The sequence below is a fragment of the Episyrphus balteatus genome, chromosome 1 (assembly GCF_945859705.1).
Source record: "Episyrphus balteatus chromosome 1, idEpiBalt1.1, whole genome shotgun sequence".
Classification (NCBI taxonomy): domain Eukaryota; kingdom Metazoa; phylum Arthropoda; class Insecta; order Diptera; family Syrphidae; genus Episyrphus; species Episyrphus balteatus.
In genome coordinates, this window is record NC_079134.1 from 171,031,128 (window position 1) to 171,052,988 (window position 21,861).

The window sequence follows — 21,861 nt, forward strand, 5'->3', positions numbered from 1 at the left end:
ATGTTTAATTAGAAAAAGAAATTCGTTAAACATTCTATTTTTTTCTTTTCTTTTTTTTTTTATTTCAATACAAAAATAACCTATATAATTGAAAAAAAAAAAAACAATTAAGATACATATATTTATATATTTAATAGAATGCTCATAAATATAATTATATATACTCGTAGATATTTTGTAAATAAGACATAGGCTAGTTTATCCAATTTTATTTTCATATTAAGACATATTTTTATAAATCATTACATAAAATTTAATTCGGAATCATAATCAATAATGATCATTGGTAGGACATATTTTCGAATCATAACATATATAGAAACTCATATCATAGCATAATAAATAAAAATGAATAGAAATGCAGCATTAAAAAAAATTATAAATATTTTCAAAAGGGAGGTAAGTTTTTGGGAAGTCTTATAAGATTTTTTGTTTATTAACGATTTATTCAAGTTCAATTGCCTATTTAATCAAACTATAATTTTCGGTTAGATTGACACAAGTCATCTTTAAAACAGAAATTTCCAATGAACACAATTTTATGTCCATACATAATGTACATATATTACAGCTACAGGTGATTCCACATTTTGGAAGATCGTGATTTAAGGGAATTTACATTTTCCGCTAAACTAGTTTCTAGTTCGGGACCAAAATTTAAGTGCCGAACACCTCTCAAATTACCTAAAAAAAAAGTTGAAAATAAAGGAAGATGTCTGAACATGAAAAACTTTTCGCCCGAAACTCGCAATAGGGGAAAAGTAAAATTGAATTTTTCAGTGTGGAATCTTGTTCACGTGGAACTCACGATAGGGCTGATTAAATCAGTAAAGACTTCATATACATTCCAAGTAAATTTTTTTCAGTGTGGTATTAGTATGACATAATATTTTGAACTTATTTGCTAAGCTCCAAACATCAGCATTTGATTAATGGCGTTGTTTTAATGGGAAAAAGTTAAAAGTTTTTCTCATTCAATATTTGCTTTGTTTGCAAGTTGAATTACTTCTTCCTTTGAAACTGGATGACCCTTAAAGGCTTTTTCTACAAGGTATTTTCGAAAGATTTGAAGAAACTCCGTTGAAAAAAAATTAGGTCTTTATGATAAAAAGCAGTATTTTTTAAAATCAAGGACTCAAAAAAATATTACGTGATTTTGAACACAGAGAAATTAAAATTGTTTGCATGTAGGGACACTAAACATAGGTAATCCAACTTTTCCGAGGAATCCACTCGCGTTTATTGAAAGTGCTGTCGTCTAGAATAATGACATCAGTTAACTTTTTTGTTATGTAAAGTTTTTTCAGTTTTCTTAAAGATCCTTTGAAACCATCTTGGAATCGAAACTCATAATTATTCATTAATGCGGAGAGTGAATTATACATTTTTTGTCCCTCTCTTTTGTTAAATTCGGTATTTTTTTTTCAAAAATTTACTCAAATTGTTCAATTTCTGATCAAAAAAATATCAGTTAAAGTTTAGACGTGCTTTAATTTTTGCACCTAACATAAAATTTATCTACAAAATTTAAAATTTAACATAAAAACCATAAACTCACATGTGATTTAGAGAACCATATCAACTACTATCATTCATTTAAGCGTTTTTCAAATTGAGAACCAATTGAAAAAAATATTTATTGAATTTATTATAATATCTATCATCAGCTATCAATATTATATGCTGCTCAAGGTTATCATGAAAATAAATAAAAGACAAGGATATTAGTAAGGTTAGTTTTGCAAGGTGTTAATATTGTAAGTATTTAAGCACAGACAATATTTGATAAAATCAAGTACGCTTTATTACAAAATCAAAGTTTCTTTTTATAATTTTGTATTGTATGCTTCTTTATTTTGTAGAAAATTCCATCACAAAATACACACCATCACAACTTATATAATCACACAACTTATATTATAAATGTAGTTTCACTTCACTAATTCTCAGCTTCATTTCAATATTTAACCAAAATGTTTCATTATGATTTTGTAAAATAATAAATTTTTACTACAGCTAGCTATCGGCTTATTTAAGTAAAATGCAAAGCAATTTTTTGCAAAATAAATTTAAAAAAATTTCATATTAAAAGCAACACTAAGCTTAACATTTTTGAGTAAATAAATACATTATATTGAAAATAATAATTGTATATTTAAGAAAAAATTGATATTTGAAAAGTTATATAATGCTAGAAAAGCAAAGCGCCAGGAATGATGAATAGAAATGCAATTCAAAGTAAAACATAGATTCCTCACAATATAAAAAGCACTTTATCTACTTACAACTCATTAATCATTAATTTCATAAAAAGTAATGATTATGACGATGATGTGGAAAGTTAAATTTGAATTTTTTTCGTATCTATCGCTATCGCCCGCCCAGATTCAAAATTCTGTAACATAAAAAACTATAATGTGTATAATTTATTTAAATCATCTTTATTCCAAAATTCCACCTCAGTGTCTTGTCAGAAAAAAAAATAAAGAAACAGCACAACCATGACATTCAGTTTACCACACACTCACCCACTTTTCTTCATTAATTTTTTAAAATCCTTTTTCTTAAGTTTTTTTAATTTTATTTCTTTCACCTACACGAAAAAAAATCTAATAAGACAAATCGAAAGAATTGTTATATTATAAACCAAACAATAACCAAATGCAAGAAAAAAAGACAAATTAATTGTGAAATATTTTTTTTTGCATAAATCAAAAATATTTCCAAACAAAAAGTGCTTTTTCACATACGATACCACTGGTCTGATTCAAATTTTTTCATCATGTACCACCATCGCTCCATGTTGCAACTCCGCTATAATAATTAAAAAATAATTAAACCATTTTAACAAAAATAAAACAAACACAAAAAATCTATTCGACCAAAAATTCAACTAAAGATAATATTTTACAAATCAATTTTTATAAAATTAAAAACACAATATATTGGAAGAACGAACTAAAATAAATGAGTTTATATTTCTTATGAAATAAATTTTCCTAAAACGAAAAAATTTATCATAAAAAATATAAAACAAAAAAATCAAAAAAATTTGTTAATTTGCGACGACGACACGCTGAACCGAAAAAAAAAACAAAAATCAAATCAAAAACCAATCAATTTTAACCTAAAGCAGAGCAGCAAGAACAACTTTATATTTACTTCGCTATAATTATGGTGATTTGTTGCTATAAATTATAAATTAAAAATAAAAATAATATATATCTATGACATATTTTGTATACCAGCAGCATTACAACGCTCAGCTAAACAAAAATAAAATAAAACTTTTTTTAAATTTATATTAAAATTACTTATCTTAAAAAAAATATATTTATACATAATACCCTTCTTATTCAAATAATTAAAATTTTATTATATTTTTTCTATTAATAGCATATTTTTAATAAAAAAATTTTAAAGAAGCTTAAATTATAGCATCACATATCTTATAATTAGATTAATTTTTTGTTGCCCAGTAAACATGTATTTAAGTTTTTATTTTATTAAACAGCAAAATTGTATATTTTTTCTTTCAAAATTTTTAAGAAATGCCTTATAACGTAGTTCCATTTTAATTTTCATTTTAATGATATTAAATTCAATTAAAATTATAAATTGTAAGATATTTTCAATATCAAATCACTTTTAAATAATGTATAAAATATTAATTATTATTGATAAAGAATGTAATAAAAGCCCAAGGCTTTTTTATTTCAACTGTGAAAAATTATATTTTTTGGAAACAAAAAATGATTTTAAAATGTGCATACTTATTAAGTATAAAACATTACATCATAAACTGTTAATTAATTAGTTAGACTTAATTATAATTACATTAAAATAAAAGAAGAACGAAATACTGTTTGTAAGTTCAATTGAAGGAACGGATAAATATTGTTGATGAACGATGTGAATATAAGGTTAAAAACTTTTAAATTGCAATTGTTCGGAAATGAAAGCAAAATATATTTAAGAAAAATATTATAGCAATCCCATGAAAAATCGAATACCTTGTGTTTTATTTGTAATTTTTACTGAAAGAATCTTCTAGGAAGATAAAAATATACTCGCAACGGGTAACGTATTACAAGCCTGGTACGCTGCTCGCGCTAAATTTTAGCTCCCATACAAATTATCGAAAATTTTTAGCCGAGCTAAAATGGATCCCATACAAGTTATCGATAACTTGTATGGGAATTTTATCTTGGCTAAAATTTAGCGCGAGCAGCGTACCAGGCTACATTCATAATATTCGAATCAAAACAAATGTTTAAGCCTGGTACGCTGCCCGCGCTAAATTTTAGCAGAGATAATATTCCCATACAAGTTATCGATAATTTGTATGGGATCCATTTTAGCTGATATAAAATTTATCGATAATTTGTATGGGAGCTAAAATTTAGCGCGAGCAGCGTACCAGGCTTTAGACTTAAGCCTGGTACGCTGCTCGCGCTAAATTTTAACCCCCATACAAATTATCGAAAAATTTTAGCCGAGCTAAAATGAGTCCCATACAAATTATCGATAACTTGTATGGGAATTTTATCTTGGCTAAAATTTAGCGCGAGCAGCGTACCAGGCTTTAGGTATAAATGAGTATAAACTGGTAAGCTAATACTACAAATTAATAAGGGTATTCATGAAACAAAGTATAAACTTTACCACACAAAAAAGTATTTAAAAATATATTTTTTCTGTTTTTTGTAAATATATTCCGAACTCTTCAGTCATTTTAGTTTATTTTATCGCCATAAGCCTGGTACGCTGCTCGCGCTAAATTTTAGCTCCCATACAAATTATCGAAAATTTTTAGCCGAGATAAAATGGATCCCATACAAGTTATCGATAACTTGTATGGGAATTTTATCTCGGCTAAAATTTAGCGCGAGCAGCGTACCAGGCTATAATGAAGGCCGTGTTGAAATTTCTGCCACGATTAAAATTTGACATTATTTGATTTGAAATGGGATCAAATTTAGGATTTTTTTTACCAAATTTCTTGCGAAGATACACAAAAATTTCCCTTTGCTCGAAACTCGGAAGCAAAAATGTTAGTTGGGTCATGATTTAAGAAAATTTCCTCAACATAGAATATTTTTTTTTTTTTAGGTAAAAACAAAGTGGCATAATATGCCATAGTAGTTTTTAGACCCCAGTTTATTTTAGGCTGGAGTATCCAATATTAATGGAATAGGAAAAACTCTAGTCTTTCTAAAAAGTCACTAAAAATATCAAAAAAAAAGTCTATTTTACTTATTTTTCTGTATTTTGCTATGATAATTTGATTTTTTGAAACAATAGTAAAAACTTTTCAAACAAACAAAGCAAAAATTCCCATTAAGAAAAATAAGTAAAATAGATTTTGTTTCAGTGAATTTTTGTTAACTTTGTTTTTTTTTAAGTTTGGTTTTGTTTGAGAAATTATTTTACCTGGAAAAAGAAAAATATTCTTTGTTGAAGCATGGTACGCTGTTCGCCCTAAATTTTAGCCGAAATAAAATTCCCATACGAGTTATCGATAATTTGTATGGGATCCATTTTAGCTCGTCTAAAATTTTTCGATAATTTGTATGGGAGCTAAAATTTAGCGGGAGTTGCGTACCAGGCCTGAGGAAATTTTTTGAATCATCCCTGAAAAGTTGGTTAAAACAATCCTTTTTAAAGCAATTCACACAGCAAATGAGTAAATTCGGTCCCTTTTCAAACCGAACGTCAAATTTAAATTGTGGTAAAAACTTTAACCCAAATTTTGACGCCTAAAGCCTAGTACGCAGATCGAGCTAAATTTTAGCTCCCATACAAATTATCGAAAAATTTTAGACGAGCTAAAATGTATCCCATACAAATTATCGATAACTTGTATGGGAATTTTATAAAAATCACTGGAAAATTATAACTCATGTAAACTTACCCATAAACTCTTCAATCTGTTTCAACCTTAAATTTGTTCCATCTAGTGATGGGTAGGACATGAATTTAAAATGAGTTTGTATGAGGTACTCATTTTTCGAAATGAGGTGGTAGAGATGAGCTAAGTCGTGATTTTTTAATCACAGGTATACCTGTGACTGTGATTTTGAATTCACGGTGATTGTAACCTGTGATTTTTAACCGTGATTTAAATTTTTATTAGTGAAAATCCAAAAAAAAAAAAATTACACGTAGCATTATTAACGTTTGTATTTTCCAATATACACATTTCATTACGATTTTTCATGTAGGAAGTACTAATGAAGCTCAAATACGAGTGTATTTGAAACAATGGAGCTGATTTTATGAGGAAAACTCCTGGTTTAAGCAAACAGATCCGCGATTTACCAAAGCCATCCGTGATTATACTGGGGAAATTATTATTTTGTCTAAGCGACTCTTGATTTTACGGGAGAAATTTATTATATCACGGGAAAAGTAACGTTGAAAACCCTTATTCTAATCAGGGCAACCTGCGATTTCACAGCAAATATTTGCGGGCAAACCGTGATTCTTCTGGAGCCATACGTGATTGTGAGGGGTAAACAAAACATTAATTTTACCGAACTTGCGTGAATTCCGGTAAAAAAAAAACAATTCACATTTACACAAGAACTGTTGAAAAGTTGTTTTGGGAAAAATCAGAGGTTAGAAATAATTCCAAAGCACTTGTGAAGTGAATTCCGGTCAAACCAATCCACGTTTACAGAAGAACTGTTGAAAAGTTGTTTTGGGAAAAATCACAGGTTATAATTTCCAATGCACTTGTGTAAATTCCGATAAAAACAATTCACGTTTACACAAGAACTGTTGTAAAAGCTATTTATTTCCAAAATCAAAGGTCAAAAGTAATTTTCAATGCATTTTCGTGAATTCCGCTTTAAATTCACGTTTCCATAAAAATTGGTGCAAAAGTTATTTTGAACAAAATCACGGGTTTAAAAAAAATCCTTAACATTTGCGTGAATTCCGGTCAAAACAATTCACGTTTATAAAAGAATTATTGCAAAAGTTGTTTCGGGAAAAATCACAGGTTAAAAAAATTGGAAAGCAAATGCGTGAATTCCAGTCAAACCAGTTCACGTTTAATAAAGAACTGTTAAAAAGTTGTTTTGGGAAAAATCACAGTTCAAAAAAAAAAATCCAAAGCAATTGCGTGAATTTCAGTCGAACCAATTCACTTTTAATAAAGAACTGTTGCAATAGCTGTTTTGAAAAATCGCAGGTTATAGTTTGAATTTCCAATGCACTTGTGTAACGTGAATTATTTTACGCGGAATTCACGAAAACGCATTGAAAATGACTTTTGACCTGTGATATTGGAAAAATAAATTTTTGAAACAGGTCAAGTGTAAACGTGAATTATTTTACGCGGAATTCACGAAAACGCATTGAAAATGACTTTTTACTTGTGATTTTGGAAAAAAATAACTTTTTACAACAGTTCTAGTATAAAAGGGAATTGTTTTGAACCCGCAAATGCACTTTAATTAACTTTTAACAAAAAAATTTGCGAACTGTAAAGCAAAAAGTGAATATCCAATTCACGGTTAAGGTAATCACAGGTTATTTGAAGACTGTTCACAGGTAGTGATTGTGATTTGTCAATCACAGGTTAAAAATCACAGGTCGTGATTTTTTGCTCATCTCTATGAGGTGGTACTTTGTCCCACCTCAAATGTCCCGTGGGACAAACCAATTTTAGTGGACAATTTCGATTACAAAAAAAAAAAAATTAAAAATAACTATAACAAACCTCATTCAATTTACAACTCTTTCTTATTTTTTTTTTCTTTCTTTTCTTTCTTATCTTTTTTTTCTTTCCTTTCTTTTTCATATTTTTATTATTGGTTTCATTTTAGTACATTGTCGTATGTCCTCCTCGTTTTCTTTCTTTAAAAAAAAACAAACGTCACGTCCTCCTCCTCATTACTTCTAATTTTCTCCCCTCAAAATACGTACCTACTTCAAATGTCCCATAACACAAAACCTCATTCATTTATTTATTTTTCATTTTAAAACATTGGTACTCTTTACCCTTCATGCATTTCTTCATACACATACATTATGAACACACATTTCGTGGCGCGGTACATTCATGATTTTCCTTTTCCTCATAGTCCAGTAATTTTAGGTTTTATCTGCGGAAAAATTCCTACTGGGCTGAATTTTGGTATACAGCTTAATGACGGCTTTGTTATGAAGATGTGAAAAATCGACATTGATATCGTGTCCGCGTTAAGAGTTATAGGGGTCAAAAGGTCACAAAAACTGGTTTTTCACGATTTTCAGCAAAACGGTAAGTCTTATCAAAAAATTTTCAATGCAAGAATTGTAGACCAGATTATTATATATAAAAAGTGTCATGACACTTTTTTTCCTAAGACCCACCGTTTCTTAGGTATAACGATTCAAAAAGTTGAAGTTTAGTTGTAATCGTCATAATCCTATTCCTGAAAAAAAAACTCCTAACTGAAAAGTTCCTGAAATTTCATTATTTTTTTAGCTTGAATTTCGTTCCTCAACTGTTAAGAATATGGGGAAACCAAACAAAAATGGAAATTTTCGCCATTTTTTCGATTGGGGCCCTTCTCCCGAAACCATTTCCCTGGGAATTTTTGTTTAGAATATGTCTGAAAATATACAGGGTGTGCAATAGAGAATGGACAACCCTAAAACGGCTTATAGCTACACTTATGATTGTTCTAAAAACAGATAGAAAAAAGTTCTATCGCAACCAGTTCATAAAATATGGACTTTTTTTCGTTCAGTGTATTTTTAATTTTATCATCTTATGTTTTCGTTCACTACAACCACAAATGAATGAATTTTATTTATTTCTTTTTTTTATAATTTTCTACAATAATTGTATGAGTACATAAATGCTTAAAAAACTGCACAGCTATTGCACATTTTTGTATAAAAATTTTGAAATCTGTTTTTTGATGCAAAATGTAAAAAAAGTATTTTATGAAAAATTTTAAACACCTGTGTTATAAAATAAATCTATAGAAACCTAGGTGGCCAACTTTCTTAAAAATATTCTGGTATAAGGAGAATATTTTTAAGAAAGTTGGCCACCTAGGTTTCTATAGATTTATTTTATAACACAGGTGTTTAAAATTTTTCATAAAATACTTTTTTTACATTTTGCATCAAAAAACAGATTTCAAAATTTTTATACAAAAATGTGCAATAGCTGTGCAGTTTTTTAAGCATTTATGTACTCATACAATTATTGTAGAAAATTATAAAAAAAAGAAATAAATAAAATTCATTCATTTGTGGTTGTAGTGAACGAAAACATAAGATGATAAAATTAAAAATACACTGAACGAAAAAAAGTCCATATTTTATGAACTGGTTGCGATAGAACTTTTTTCTATCTGTTTTTAGAACAATCATAAGTGTAGCTATAAGCCGTTTTAGGGTTGTCCATTCTCTATTGCACACCCTGTATATTTTCAGACATATTCTAAACAAAAATTCCCAGGGAAATGGTTTCGGGAGAAGGGCCCCAATCGAAAAAATGGCGAAAATTTCCATTTTTGTTTGGTTTCCCCATATTCTTAACAGTTGAGGAACGAAATTCAAGCTAAAAAAATAATGAAATTTCAGGAACTTTTCAGTTAGGAGTTTTTTTTTCAGGAATAGGATTATGACGATTACAACTAAACTTCAACTTTTTGAATCGTTATACCTAAGAAACGGTGGGTCTTAGGAAAAAAAGTGTCATGACACTTTTTATATATAATAATCTGGTCTACAATTCTTGCATTGAAAATTTTTTGATAAGACTTACCGTTTTGCTGAAAATCGTGAAAAACCAGTTTTTGTGACCTTTTGACCCCTATAACTCTTAACGCGGACACGATATCAATGTCGATTTTTCACATCTTCATAACAAAGCCGTCATTAAGCTGTATACCAAAATTCAGCCCAGTAGGAATTTTTCCGCAGATTGGGCTTAAAAAAGACTAAAATGACTGGGCTATCATACACTCAATTTCATTCCTCATCTGCTCATCATCATGAGAAGAGACAGAGAGAAATACGAATAAGTTTTTTTCTGGAGACGAATGAGTAAAGAGATATTTTTTTGTTTTTGTGGTGAGGTGTGAGGTAATACATTTTTTTGCTTTGAGGTGATGGGACATTTCAGAGTGGTGTATGGGACATTTGTATTGCCTCACGTATGAGTTACCCATCACTAGTTCCATCCACAAATACCCCTATTTTACTTTTCAGCATCTCCACCAGAAGACGCCCTAAACGTTAAAAAGTCAAAATTTGTTTGTTCTAAAAAATGTAAACAAAAACAAAAAAATTTAAAACAGAAAATTATCATTTCAAACGAAAATTGACAACAAAATAATGGAAGAATCTGAAAATTTAGCAACAAATCAAACCGAAATTTTATTAAATAAAATTGATAAAAGTACCTTCAAATTTAAAAAAGATGAAAATGGGTAAATAAAATCACTTAAAAATGTTAATTCAATCTTTTCATGATGTAAATATTTTTTAGGTTAATTTTAACAATTCATCATACAATCAAAGAAAATGATAATTTAATAAGAATTCGTTTGGTTGTTGGTTGTTTTAATGAAATAAATCGACAATTCTTGACAATCGATAATAGGTAAGTTTTTTTTTATACAAAAATTAAGTTGTCATTAAAATGTAAAATAACTCCAAAGGGGTAACATATTCATATTCGATTTGGCCAAGAAAAAGTATTGGAAACTCTTTGAGAAAACTCCAAAAGCTTGTCTAGCTTGTAATATTCCAAATGAACCTAATTTATATCTTATTGCCACCAAAACCGGTCGCATTTATTGGCTAGATGTTGGTAAGGTTTAAGAAATTCTAAGATTCCCACAAAATTACAATAACAAGTCCTCTTTTAGACAAATCAATGATTACCCACTCCGAAAGCTATTCCAACAATCGAATCTCTAATATTTCCTTTCCTGGAATTCCACTTAAACCCTTCCTCGCCGTTGTCCATTGCCATCATGAAGCAATTCTTTTAAATCTTGAAACCCACGAAGCCTCACATCGTCTTGAATTCAATCAAGCTAAAATCTCTCTGAAATTTGTCTCGTACATTCCTCAAAGTGATCAGATTTTCACTTGTTTCACTAATGATTCGGTTCATATTTGGTCTGGCATTACACTGAACACAATTCGAACCCATAATCCAATTCGAATTAGAGATAGGTTCCTTATGACCAAGGAACCAATTGAAATTCGTTTAAATGATGCCCAAACTGACTCCAATCGATCTCAATTTGATATCAATTGTGAAGAAGTTAAGGAATTCTCAAAGGGTTTAATAAACTCTTTTAGTTTTTCTTCAGATGGTGGGACTATTTGTTTTACTACTCTCGACAACTTTGTACTCTTTTTGTCCTCGGTAAGCTTTGAGTTAGTGAAAGTTATCAAGTTACTCGATGCTACTTTACATGCATCTTGGATCTTTCCCAAAAACAATGACAACCTGCTTCTCTGCCAGACGACAAAATCTCAGCTAATGGCGATTGATGTTGACAATTCTGGAATCAAGTTGATAATAGAGCCAACAGATTGTTTTAGGGTTGTTCTATCCAAAGATAAAGAGTTTCTAAGCACGATAAGGCAGACAGGAGAGGCCAACATTTACAATGTCAACACATTGATTGACTGTTTGAAATCAGCTCAAAACTGTGTTCAAATGCTTAGAACTGCCATGTCCCAGCCAAAAGCTCTATCAATAAATTGTTTCGACAATGAATTGAGAAAAATGCTGACTAGGAGTCGCATGATTCCGATTCTTAAAGAATATGGACAATATCCAAGTAAATATCGATTGCTCATTTGGACTGCTCTCCTTGATGTTCCTTGCAACAAGTCGAAATTTTCAGAATTAGTCAAAATGGGAACTCATTCAACAGCAATTGCATTAAATTCCAGCTTAAAGCTAAAAGATTCAACTGCCAGGCGTAATCTCATAAAGATTTTCTCATGTCTTGGTCATTGGTCGAAAGTCTTTGGCCATAGTGACTTTGTCCCGGAATTCATCTTCCCGTTTATGAAGATTTTCTCCAACAGTCTAACTGTTTGCTTTGAAGTTATTGCAACAATTCTCACAAATCAATGTCAGTTGTGGTTTGAGTTTCATCCATTGGAACCTCTCAACTATTTGGGAATGTGTGAAAATATTCTGAATCACTTTGATTCTCAATTGGGGAAATTCTATTCCAAAATCCAAGTTACAGTGAAGGAATATGCTTGGTCGATTATATCAAATGGATTCTCTGAGATTCTAGATGATGAACAATGGTTGTGTTTGTGGGATAATATCCTTTCAAGTCCTCCGTATTTTATGATATTCTGTGCAGTAGCTTATAATATTGTTCAGAGAGAAACAATTTTAAGATTGGAATCCAAAGACGATGTTGTAGAGTTTTTTCACGAGCAGAATGCTATTGATTTAAAGAAATTCATAAAGAAAGCTTATCATTTGATGGAAAAGTGTCCAGATGGTTTACATCCTCAACGATATATGAAGGATTTTGTAAAACTTCCAAAAGGTGTTTATCCTAAATTTCAAAATTATCCGAAAAAGTGGTTGGAGGAGCAAGAAAGTGAAATGGATAATATACGAAGAGAAAGACAAGCTATTGATTCTAGAATGAGGGAGTTGGAAAGAGATGAAGCTTTGATGATTGAAAAGTTGGAGCGTGGTTTGCAACAGGAAGAGTATACCAAACGAATGAAGGGTTAGTTGTTTGTTTTAGAAATTTTATTTATTTATGATCTTATTTTAAAATGTTTCTAGAAATGCAAAAGCAATATCAAGACATGCTGAAACGTGAAGAAGAACGGATATCATATCAGCGTAAAATGCTGGTTCTTTATCAAAAAGAATTACGTCAGCAGAAAGGTAAAGTAATCGAATTGATTGAGGAATCAGCTAGACGAAGGAAACAAAATCTTCAAGAAAGTGAAATGGACACTTTGTTAAGAGATATCGAACGAGAGGTGAGCTTTTGTTTTGATTTAAGGTTGGTTTTTTTTTCAGCATTATGGATCTTCAACCAATGTTCCAATTCCTGATAATTTAATTTGTTTAGTTTAACAAAAAAAAAACCAAAAAGAACTACATATTTGTTTTGTATATTAAATTAAAATTGTACATAATTACTAGCGTCAACGCAACGAAATCGACTTAACATTAGCCGAAGAACACATCAAAGATCAAGACTTGGAATTAATCTCGCATAAATATGGAATTGATGATATTTTAAGTGAAACCGATTACCAACCAATGAGAAATAAATTTAGAAATACAATAAACAAAATCAATGAAGGAAAGAAAAAACTTAAAAATGATTTAGAAAATGTAAGTATTTACATATTTATAATTTTGTTAAATGAATATGATTTTAAATTTAAATATACAACTTTTTTTTGAAGATACTTCGAGATGATGTAAAAATTCAAGAAGATGATGGAAAGTTATCGGCTCTTGATTTAAATGAAATGGAATCTTCAATTCGAGATTTAGAAAGAGAATTTCAATCTGCACTCAAATGTAAATCATAACGATGGCGCTCCTGATTTTAGTATAATTTTTTATTTAAACATTCATTTTTTAAATTATTTTTATATCTTTTAAATTGTATAATTCAAAAATATATTAGAATACAAAAAAAAATATTTTTAAAACAAAGTCCCACAATTTTGAGTACTTTTTTTTAAAAAACTCAACAGACTCATAATAATTAAATGCTAGTAAAATAATTTTTTCTAATATGAGCAGTCGGTGGAAGGCTTTTGAAATTTAAAATTGTTGGAACAAAGAAAATCATTCCAAAAATGTTAAGTTCCAGTTTTTTTCATTAAATAAACTTTTATTTGAACAGGAAAAAATAAATACATATTACAAAAACATTTCAAGGTATACTTGTTTCTCCTCCTTTTCTCTTAATACCCCCAAGTGATTTGACTCCTGTCATTACTGGTACTTTGGAAGCTGCTTTGCGAACCTCAGCAACGGCATCTAGTAATTTTTTTGGTTCAGTTAGAAACCAAATCCAAAGCAACTGACCATTGTGCCATAAGGCATCATTGTTCTGAAAGAAATAATTAATTTAAAGATTATGCTTATTTATTTTTTTTTTTAATTTAAAATTTACCATTTTTTCATGAATATTCTCCTGGAATTGAGTTCGCAAATGACGAAAATCCATTTCAAAATGATTCTTATTCATTTTTGCATTAAAAATTGGTTTGAGTAAGTTGATCTGTTCGAACATGGGTAATTTAACAGGACTATCATACACATAAGGCTTCAGGATATTCTCAATTCGATTGCTAAAATTTAAAAGTTAAGATTGTCATACAAAGTATTATTAAATACTTACAGTTCATTGATTAAATCCAAAACAGACGTATATGGTTTCTTATTTATCAATGCATTCAAAGCATATTTCAAAAGCCTTCCAAACTTCTCATATTCATACAAGCAAGCTTTAGGTTCATTGCGCACCTTCACCGTTGAATGCTTCGAAAGAATCTCTGCAATTTTTGTGAAAACGATTTCACTCATTGTATTTGATGGAAGCTTTTGTAAATTTTTCATTGCATCAATGCGCCGCAAACAAAGTTGAGCTTGCATATTCAATTCATCTGAATTACTAAATCGATTTCGAATTTTCTCCAAATCTAATTGTGTAGTTATCCATATGAGTTCGGCATTCGTAAGTGCATCGGATACAGTTTTTGTAAGCATTTTAACATTTTCAAGCCTCTTGTAGGCTCGGTTGAGTTTTTCTTTTGTATTTTCATAAAGAATAAGTTCCATTTGTTGCTGAGAACGTTGTTCCAAATGCATTTGTAAATCATTTAAAATAGTTTTGTTAGTGCAATTGAAGTGATGACTGTTTATCATTTCTAATTCTCGAGTTTCTTTTCTAAAAATATACTTGTTTTGGAGACTAAATTTATAAATACAAAATTTAGAAATTATTTACTTCATATCCGAAATACTGACAATGTGCATTTTACTGATGTCAAGATTATCAATCATCGATTGGGTGGCCCTCGATTTAGCTTTGTCTTTAATAAATTTCTCCATAAAACTCAGATTTCTAAAAAAAAAAATTAAGATTATCTTATTTTTTCGAATGTTTAGTTTTAATTTAATTAATGTATTTAACTCACAACTTGCGAATGGTTTCTAGCTGAGAAGATATTTCTTGGATTTCTTGATGATTTTCTTCCAGTTCTACGAAATCCTGTATGAAAACAAAATGTTTTACAATGAAGAAATCTTTGTCTTTGCATGGATGGATTGGTGGATAAAGATTTTTATAAGAGTATGGATAAAATAATGAGCCTTATTTAAAAATTATAATGGAAGATTATTAAGGTCTCACACCATCGCATCGTTATCCACTATGCACCAGTGCAGTTCAAATAGGCAGAAAGAGCATTGAGGATGACCTCTACTCAGACTGCACTGCTCGCTCGGATGAAACAATAACAAAGTCAAAGTAAAAAAACATGTACTTGCCACTTGCCTTTTCAACGGTACCAAACACATTATCCTTTATGACTATAGAAACTTAAAAAATTCAGTTCAATGTGGGTTCCACGAAAGTTGAGAAAAATAAGTGCGAATTGTTTGCAATTGATAGATTTTGGAGCTCTGCAAGGAAAACCCTTTAAGAATTATTGATACAAATACTACTGAAAACACCATTTTGAACCTGCAAGATAGACAAGGGTTCATTGAGTGGATTAAAAAAGCTACAAGTCCCCCAAAGTAGTTTAAAGTCATTGACCCTTAGTAGACCCACATTTAGGGAAAGCTCAATTTAAACAAAAAATAAAACATACATCACTTCCAAATTAAAAAATTGCTTAGATTTTAAAATCGAAGAAGTTAGATGTAGGTTTTATTACTATTATTTTTTGTGTTAAAACCGAGTTTTTCTAAATAAGGCCATTTTTTTTTGTTTTTAATTGTATTGAAACGTTTAAGTCGAGATGTTATGAATGCATTTATGTAAAATAAATACTGTATTGTAAAATAAAAATAATTTCAACTGGGACTGGGACCGGTTTATTTTTCATGTCTATACCGAGAATATTTTGAACTTCCCTGTTTTTTGAAAGTCCGAAATGAAAAATGCATGAGTTTATTCTGGGGAATTTTAAATCTTCCACTAAACCAAATCGATTCGGAGAGAAGACGAAGGGTTTTGCAAAATCATATTAAGAACAGAAATAATCCAATTTTTTCCCAAAATGGTTTTTTGATAAAAGTGGCATCTTTAGACGTATACACATAGACACACACGGGTGTCGAAGTTGAGGGGGTAAAGATATCTACATTTGTGTTAACATTTTAAGTCATTTAGAGCAAAACTGACGAAGTTATGAGTATGGCAGTGGATTGGACATACAATTCCAAAAGAACAAGATGCTATTGCAGGCAATTGAGGAGCGTTTTTTTCAAAACTCAACAAATGTTTTTTTTTTCAAGTTTTTCAGAAGATTTTTGTTTCCCATTCCAATAATAATTTTAATAATTTTAGCTATATAATTGTAACACCTAAGGTCTTTTAAATGCATACTGCACGACATTAATTAAAAAGAATAGAAAGATAGGAAAGATTTTTTTTTTTGTACAGTGAATTGATAATAATATGATTTATTATCGCCTATAATCCCACGGGTGGCTTCCACGCTGGGGGATAAAGAAAAGAATGCTGCCTGAGGTAGGACTCCAACCCTGACCTCCAGGTTAGCAGTCAAGCACTACATACACTGCACCATTGCCACCCAAAGTAGAAACAAGGAGTTTTTCTTTCTTGCAAGGCTTATCCAGGTTTGGTACGATTTGTTCCTATTTTGAACATGAAAAACACATGAAAACACGGCGTTTTTTTTTTTCAAAATGAAACAAATCCAAAAGTACACTTTTTCTGCCTAACGTTATAACCGTTTATGCATAATGTATGTACCAATGGATAACTAAAACCAATCAACCCATGTTTAAACTATAATGATAATGTTGGATTTAAAAAAAAAAAAGAAAGATCTTTCCAACAACCTGCAAACTTTATTGAATTTGGCATTAAACCTGCAATTTTCTTTAGTTTTGAAAAAGCTCGTAGTATTTTGTTGAGTTTTGAAAAAAAAAAAAACGATTTTCTTAAATATTGTTTTTTTTTTTTGTCAAAAATGTTGATATCAATATCTCATTTTTGCATTTTGGGCGTTTGTTGAGTTTTGAAAAAAAAAAAAACGCTCCTTAATTGGAGGCCGACATATAGTTGAACGAAAAGGACATCGATAGAGCAGACGAAGTGTTAAAACTTATACCCAAAAACTTAAACAGATTGGTGGAGGTACGGGCCAATGCTTCTTTAAGGAAATAAAAGAACATAAATGGACTTGCGACTCGATTACGTCGATTTAAATCTCTTGTATCAAATAAAATGCTAGAATCTAAAATTCTTTTCTATTTATATGAATTATGTATTTCTGTATCAAATATCTTTTAGAAAAAAATAATTTAAAAAAGAAAATAAACCTATTTAAGACTATAAAATATGGCTTTTGGAGATTGCGCAAGTAGTTTTGCAAAAAACAAATTTAACGGTGATGAAATTCAACGACAAAAAACGAGTTTTTGACCTGTTAATATTTAAAAATATCAAAAACCTGACGTGCCAGTAAAATTTTGACTTCGGAATCAGCACACAAAAATCTTTTAGAAAAGTATGGTTTGGTTCAAGTTTTATTTTTGTTGCCAACCAGTGTTATTGCTCTATCGACTCGAGTTTAGATTAAGACTACAAAGATTACAGAACAAAAGAATTTTAAAGCGAGTACATATTTCACCCCGGTTAGTGCTATGGAGAGTTTAAATAGGATGAGTGTTAGACAAAAAATGACTTATGATACAATGATTTTTATTTTCAAAATGCGCAATGGTGATTTCTTAAATTAAATTTTTAAACTTAATTACCTGAATCTTGAAGTTTTCTTTTATATACAGATTAAGATATTGCAAAAATGAATCACATTTTATGAAATATTTATCCAGTGGCAATTGATGAATGAATAAAGGAGGACTTTGCTGGAAAAAGGGAGTCAGAAAGTACATCATCAATTGTAATGTTTAAAAAAAATAGTTTTTTACCAATTTTCTATAACAAGATTTTGACTCATCACATAAAGCTCTTGTTTCCTTTTGTAATTCCTGGAGTTCTTCACAAAGCTCAATTAACTCCGAGTGCAATGTCTTTTCACTGCTCATCATATCGTTTAGTCTACCTTCAAGTTCGGTAACTTCCATTATTATATTCGATTTGGTGTTTCTTTAAATTTAAAAAAAAATAAGAAAATATCTATTTTTATCGAAAACAAAAAATACAACTTACCCCATAGCATAAGTTAAATCCGAATATAATGCTTCAGTTTCTTCAAGACCTTCAATTTCATTTGTAATTTTTTGAATGCAAGAATCTTTCAACTCCAACAATCCGGGATATTCTTCTTGCAAATGATCGAGTTGTGTTTTTCGTTCGAGAGGTGGAAGAATTTCATTTCTTTGTTGCATTTCATTGTGTCTATTAGAAAGACATAGATTTTGTTTAAATTGTATTTTATTTTATTTTATTTTATTTATTTATTCTTACTCAAGAACTTCATGTTCGGTTAGAATATTTTCATCTGTAATATTTTCAGCAAAATGTGAAAAGAATGCTTGAAATCGTTCATCGTAGAACATCCATTGGTTTGTTGAATCAAAATTAAGTTTTTTGAAGATCTCAAAGTTCTTTTTTGTTTACAAAATAAATTAGTTCTTATACTAAAAACAATAAAATATACAAATTACCTTTATTAAATCACCCATTTTCAAGATAAATTACAAATCAACAAGAATATTCATCCAAATTTCGGATTCAAAAAAAAAGTAAACAAAAGTACGGAATTGAATTGAATTTTATTGAGTCTTCAAAGTTAGGTTACATTTTATATCTTATTCTAACAATAGCTTTTATTGTACTAAAGTGGCTATAAAGTATTGCCTTCTTTTTCGAGTATTTTTTTTGTAAAGCCTCGTGGCTGTCAGTATTTATATAAAACTAAATATATGGTTGGACTGCTTTTGCTCATAAGCATTTAGTTGAATTTGTTTGTGACGGTAGTCACGAATACATATATACAATAAACTTAACCTATCTTAAAACTACATATATACGAAAACTGGCCAGTGCAGTGATATGCTTAATATCTAACATATTGCTTGAGATTTTTATTTTTTTTTCGTTTCTTTTCTTTTTTGTTTCTTTTGAGTTTATGAAGCGAGAGCGCCATATCTACATTAAACATACAAGTAAAATCACAGTATACGAGAGTGTATGAGCAACATTTTAACATTGAGATATACATTTAGGGTGACTGAGTGAAAGATTCGATTAATGGTGTAGAGAGGAAGATACATTTTGGTATACATTGATGTTGTTTCTCTATCTTTACGAGCGATAGCTCTTCTTAATTTATAAAATAGTATAGATACATTTGGTAGGAGGTACAAAATGAAATAGTCAGTAAAGTAGTATGAATGTGCTCAACACTAATACAAAATAGATCACAGAATTTTAATTACATAGATACTAGGATGAGAACAATAACATTGTAGCAAACAATAAAACATTCAATTTAGATGAAATTAAATCAATTAACTGGCGAATATGTTTTAAAGTATTTTTGATGTACTAGGGAATAGCTTAACCTAAGGGTTAAGTACTGCCCTCCTGTATATGGAAATGTAGAGTATTTTGATGTGAATGTTTTTTTTTTTTTCTTTTGCTGTTTGATTTGTTTTGTTTTTTTTTTTTTTTGGTTTTTTTTTTTTTTTTTTTTTTTTTAACGATTTGATAAGATTTGTTTTAAAATTCTAAAATTTCATACGAGATCATGTGGTGGCAGTTAAAGTAGAATGTTAAAAATTCAAATTTTGAATTTGGAATAGCCACGAATTTGGTTTGGCGTGGCAGTTAAGTAATATTATGGAGGGGAGATCTCGGTGGGATCAAAATCCGTTGAGAAAATACCGAGTGGCGATAGATAGTTCACGTTGTCCCAAGAGAACCCAGTCTGAAATGAACTGTTTCGTAAATGATGTCTTTTTTTGACAAGAGAGGCGAGCCCCTGAAGCTCATCAATTCTGAGAACATTATAATTGTCGATGTAAACTTTATGCCTATTATTTAAGTGGGTTTCCTGGATAAACGCCACTGAACATTTGCTTGCTAAGAGAATTTTCGATAATTCCATTCTCCTAGTTTGACTTCTTAGAAACGAAATGTTGATAGTTATAGGTATAAAAACATTATTTTGAGCTAATAAGGAGCTGGTTTACCAGCTCAAGGTAAGCTAAACGTTTGCTGACTATTGAGTCGAAATTCGCAAGATTAGACATAAAGTGCTCGATTTTTGCTATGAGTTTGCTCATTTCAATACCAAAGAGGTCTTTGGAAAGGTTCATAAAATCGCTTATCAGACCAGCTCCCGATGAGTTGTGATTAGCTTTCGGTGGTTTGGAGCCGCTAGAGAGGTTGAAACCAGGAATCTGCGATTCCTGAAGGTGACTGGCGAAAGAGACACCAGGGGCAACAAGGTTACCATTGGCAATTGCTTTTGTATAGGCTTTGGCATTATTAATTTTTTCATTAGCTGTTCTAACTTTTAGTTTTCTAAGGTTTTCGTATTGCTTGTAAGCCGAGCAGCCTTTGAAATTAGCTGGGTGGTTTTCTTTACAGTTAATGCATACTGCCTTGCTCCCCTCCTGTTTGGAGACGGTGCAGTGACCTGGCTCGTGGTTGTTTGTGCATTTCACACAATTGTATTTATTGGCGCAATTTTTAGCCAAATGTCCGAATTGCTGACACCGTCTGCACTGAAGGGAGCCCTTGTTGCCCCTGGGCCTCTCCCAATACACTCGCGTGTTAAAAAGATAGCGAATTTTAATCAATTCGTCGGGGCTAGTACCGGGTTTTAATCGAACGAGAAAAAGATTATAACGCGTTTTGGCCGCCTTAGACCTTAAGGTTTCAAAAATAGAAACGTTTTCTACGTTAGGGATTTTAATTTTTAATTCGGCTAAAATTTCCGATTCAGCGAAGTCAGAGGTGAGACCTCTAAGGACAATGTTTGAAGTACGATCTTCCTTCAGAGTGAAGGAGTGCGCCTCAACATTTTCGGTTTCTCTCAACAGATCCATCAATTCCCGATGAACTCCGTTGTTATCTACGTAGAGTCTACTAGAACTACCACGGTTAATGATTTTGTATGAAAAATGAACCGAATTTACTCTAAAATCGTCTACTAATTTTTTAATATTAACATTTCGCATAAAAATAGGAGGGCAGTACTTACCCCTCGAGCTCATAGGCTCGCCTACAGTATTTCTGCTGTTGCCATCCGCTGCTGCTGCTGCTGAGGTTGATGTTGCTGACGTTGTTGCGGTTGAAGATGGTCCCTCGCTGCTGTCCATTTGTCTTATAAGGTTTTGAGGCTCTTGAGCGTCAATTTCAATATCCTCGTCGTTGAAGGTTGACTGATTTGCTTGGAGTGCCAAGTTGGGGCACATGGTGGCACTCTTCGAAGGGTGAATTTTTAGCCCAAGGTTCAAAATGGAGAACTTGTTTTCACTCTGCTCAGCACCCTGAACAGTGTTGCGTTGCGAATTGTTCTTAGCAGAGAACAAAAGTTTGTTACGAGGGGTGAGCCACGAGTAGTCATGTTGCTGTGATTCGGGCACGTCCCTGGTGCATGGACGCTTCGGAGATACAATGCCTGAGTCGGAGTTTCTCAGTG

The 21,861-nt window shown here is 30.6% G+C and overlaps 2 protein-coding genes and 1 long non-coding RNA gene across 3 annotated transcripts; 2 read left to right on the forward strand and 1 right to left on the reverse strand.

The window, feature by feature from the left end:
• The first annotated feature begins 102 nt into the window (after window positions 1-102).
• On the forward strand, window positions 103-4,010 carry LOC129906385 (uncharacterized). The gene is made up of 2 exons (XR_008770779.1): window positions 103-3,177; window positions 3,252-4,010. It is a non-coding gene; the product is annotated as an uncharacterized LOC129906385 (long non-coding RNA).
• Window positions 4,011-10,260: 6,250 nt separating this feature from the next.
• On the forward strand, window positions 10,261-13,690 carry LOC129921552 (TBC1 domain family member 31). The gene is made up of 7 exons (XM_056003438.1): window positions 10,261-10,442; window positions 10,502-10,615; window positions 10,674-10,825; window positions 10,884-12,737; window positions 12,797-12,999; window positions 13,166-13,360; window positions 13,435-13,690. Exons 1-7 carry the CDS (start codon window positions 10,348-10,350, stop codon window positions 13,561-13,563), a joined length of 2,742 nt encoding a protein of 913 aa, XP_055859413.1. The 5' UTR covers window positions 10,261-10,347; the 3' UTR covers window positions 13,564-13,690.
• Window positions 13,691-13,779: 89 nt separating this feature from the next.
• LOC129921553 (augmin complex subunit dgt3) lies at window positions 13,780-18,971 on the reverse strand. Its single transcript, XM_056003439.1, has 10 exons — window positions 18,875-18,971; window positions 18,675-18,814; window positions 18,417-18,605; window positions 18,176-18,353; window positions 18,002-18,112; window positions 15,184-15,257; window positions 14,994-15,110; window positions 14,385-14,933; window positions 14,157-14,334; window positions 13,780-14,093 (listed from the first exon to the last, which is right to left on the reverse strand). Exons 1-10 carry the CDS (start codon window positions 18,890-18,892, stop codon window positions 13,914-13,916), a joined length of 1,734 nt encoding a protein of 577 aa, XP_055859414.1. The 5' UTR covers window positions 18,893-18,971; the 3' UTR covers window positions 13,780-13,913.
• Between the last annotated feature and the right edge of the window lie 2,890 nt (window positions 18,972-21,861).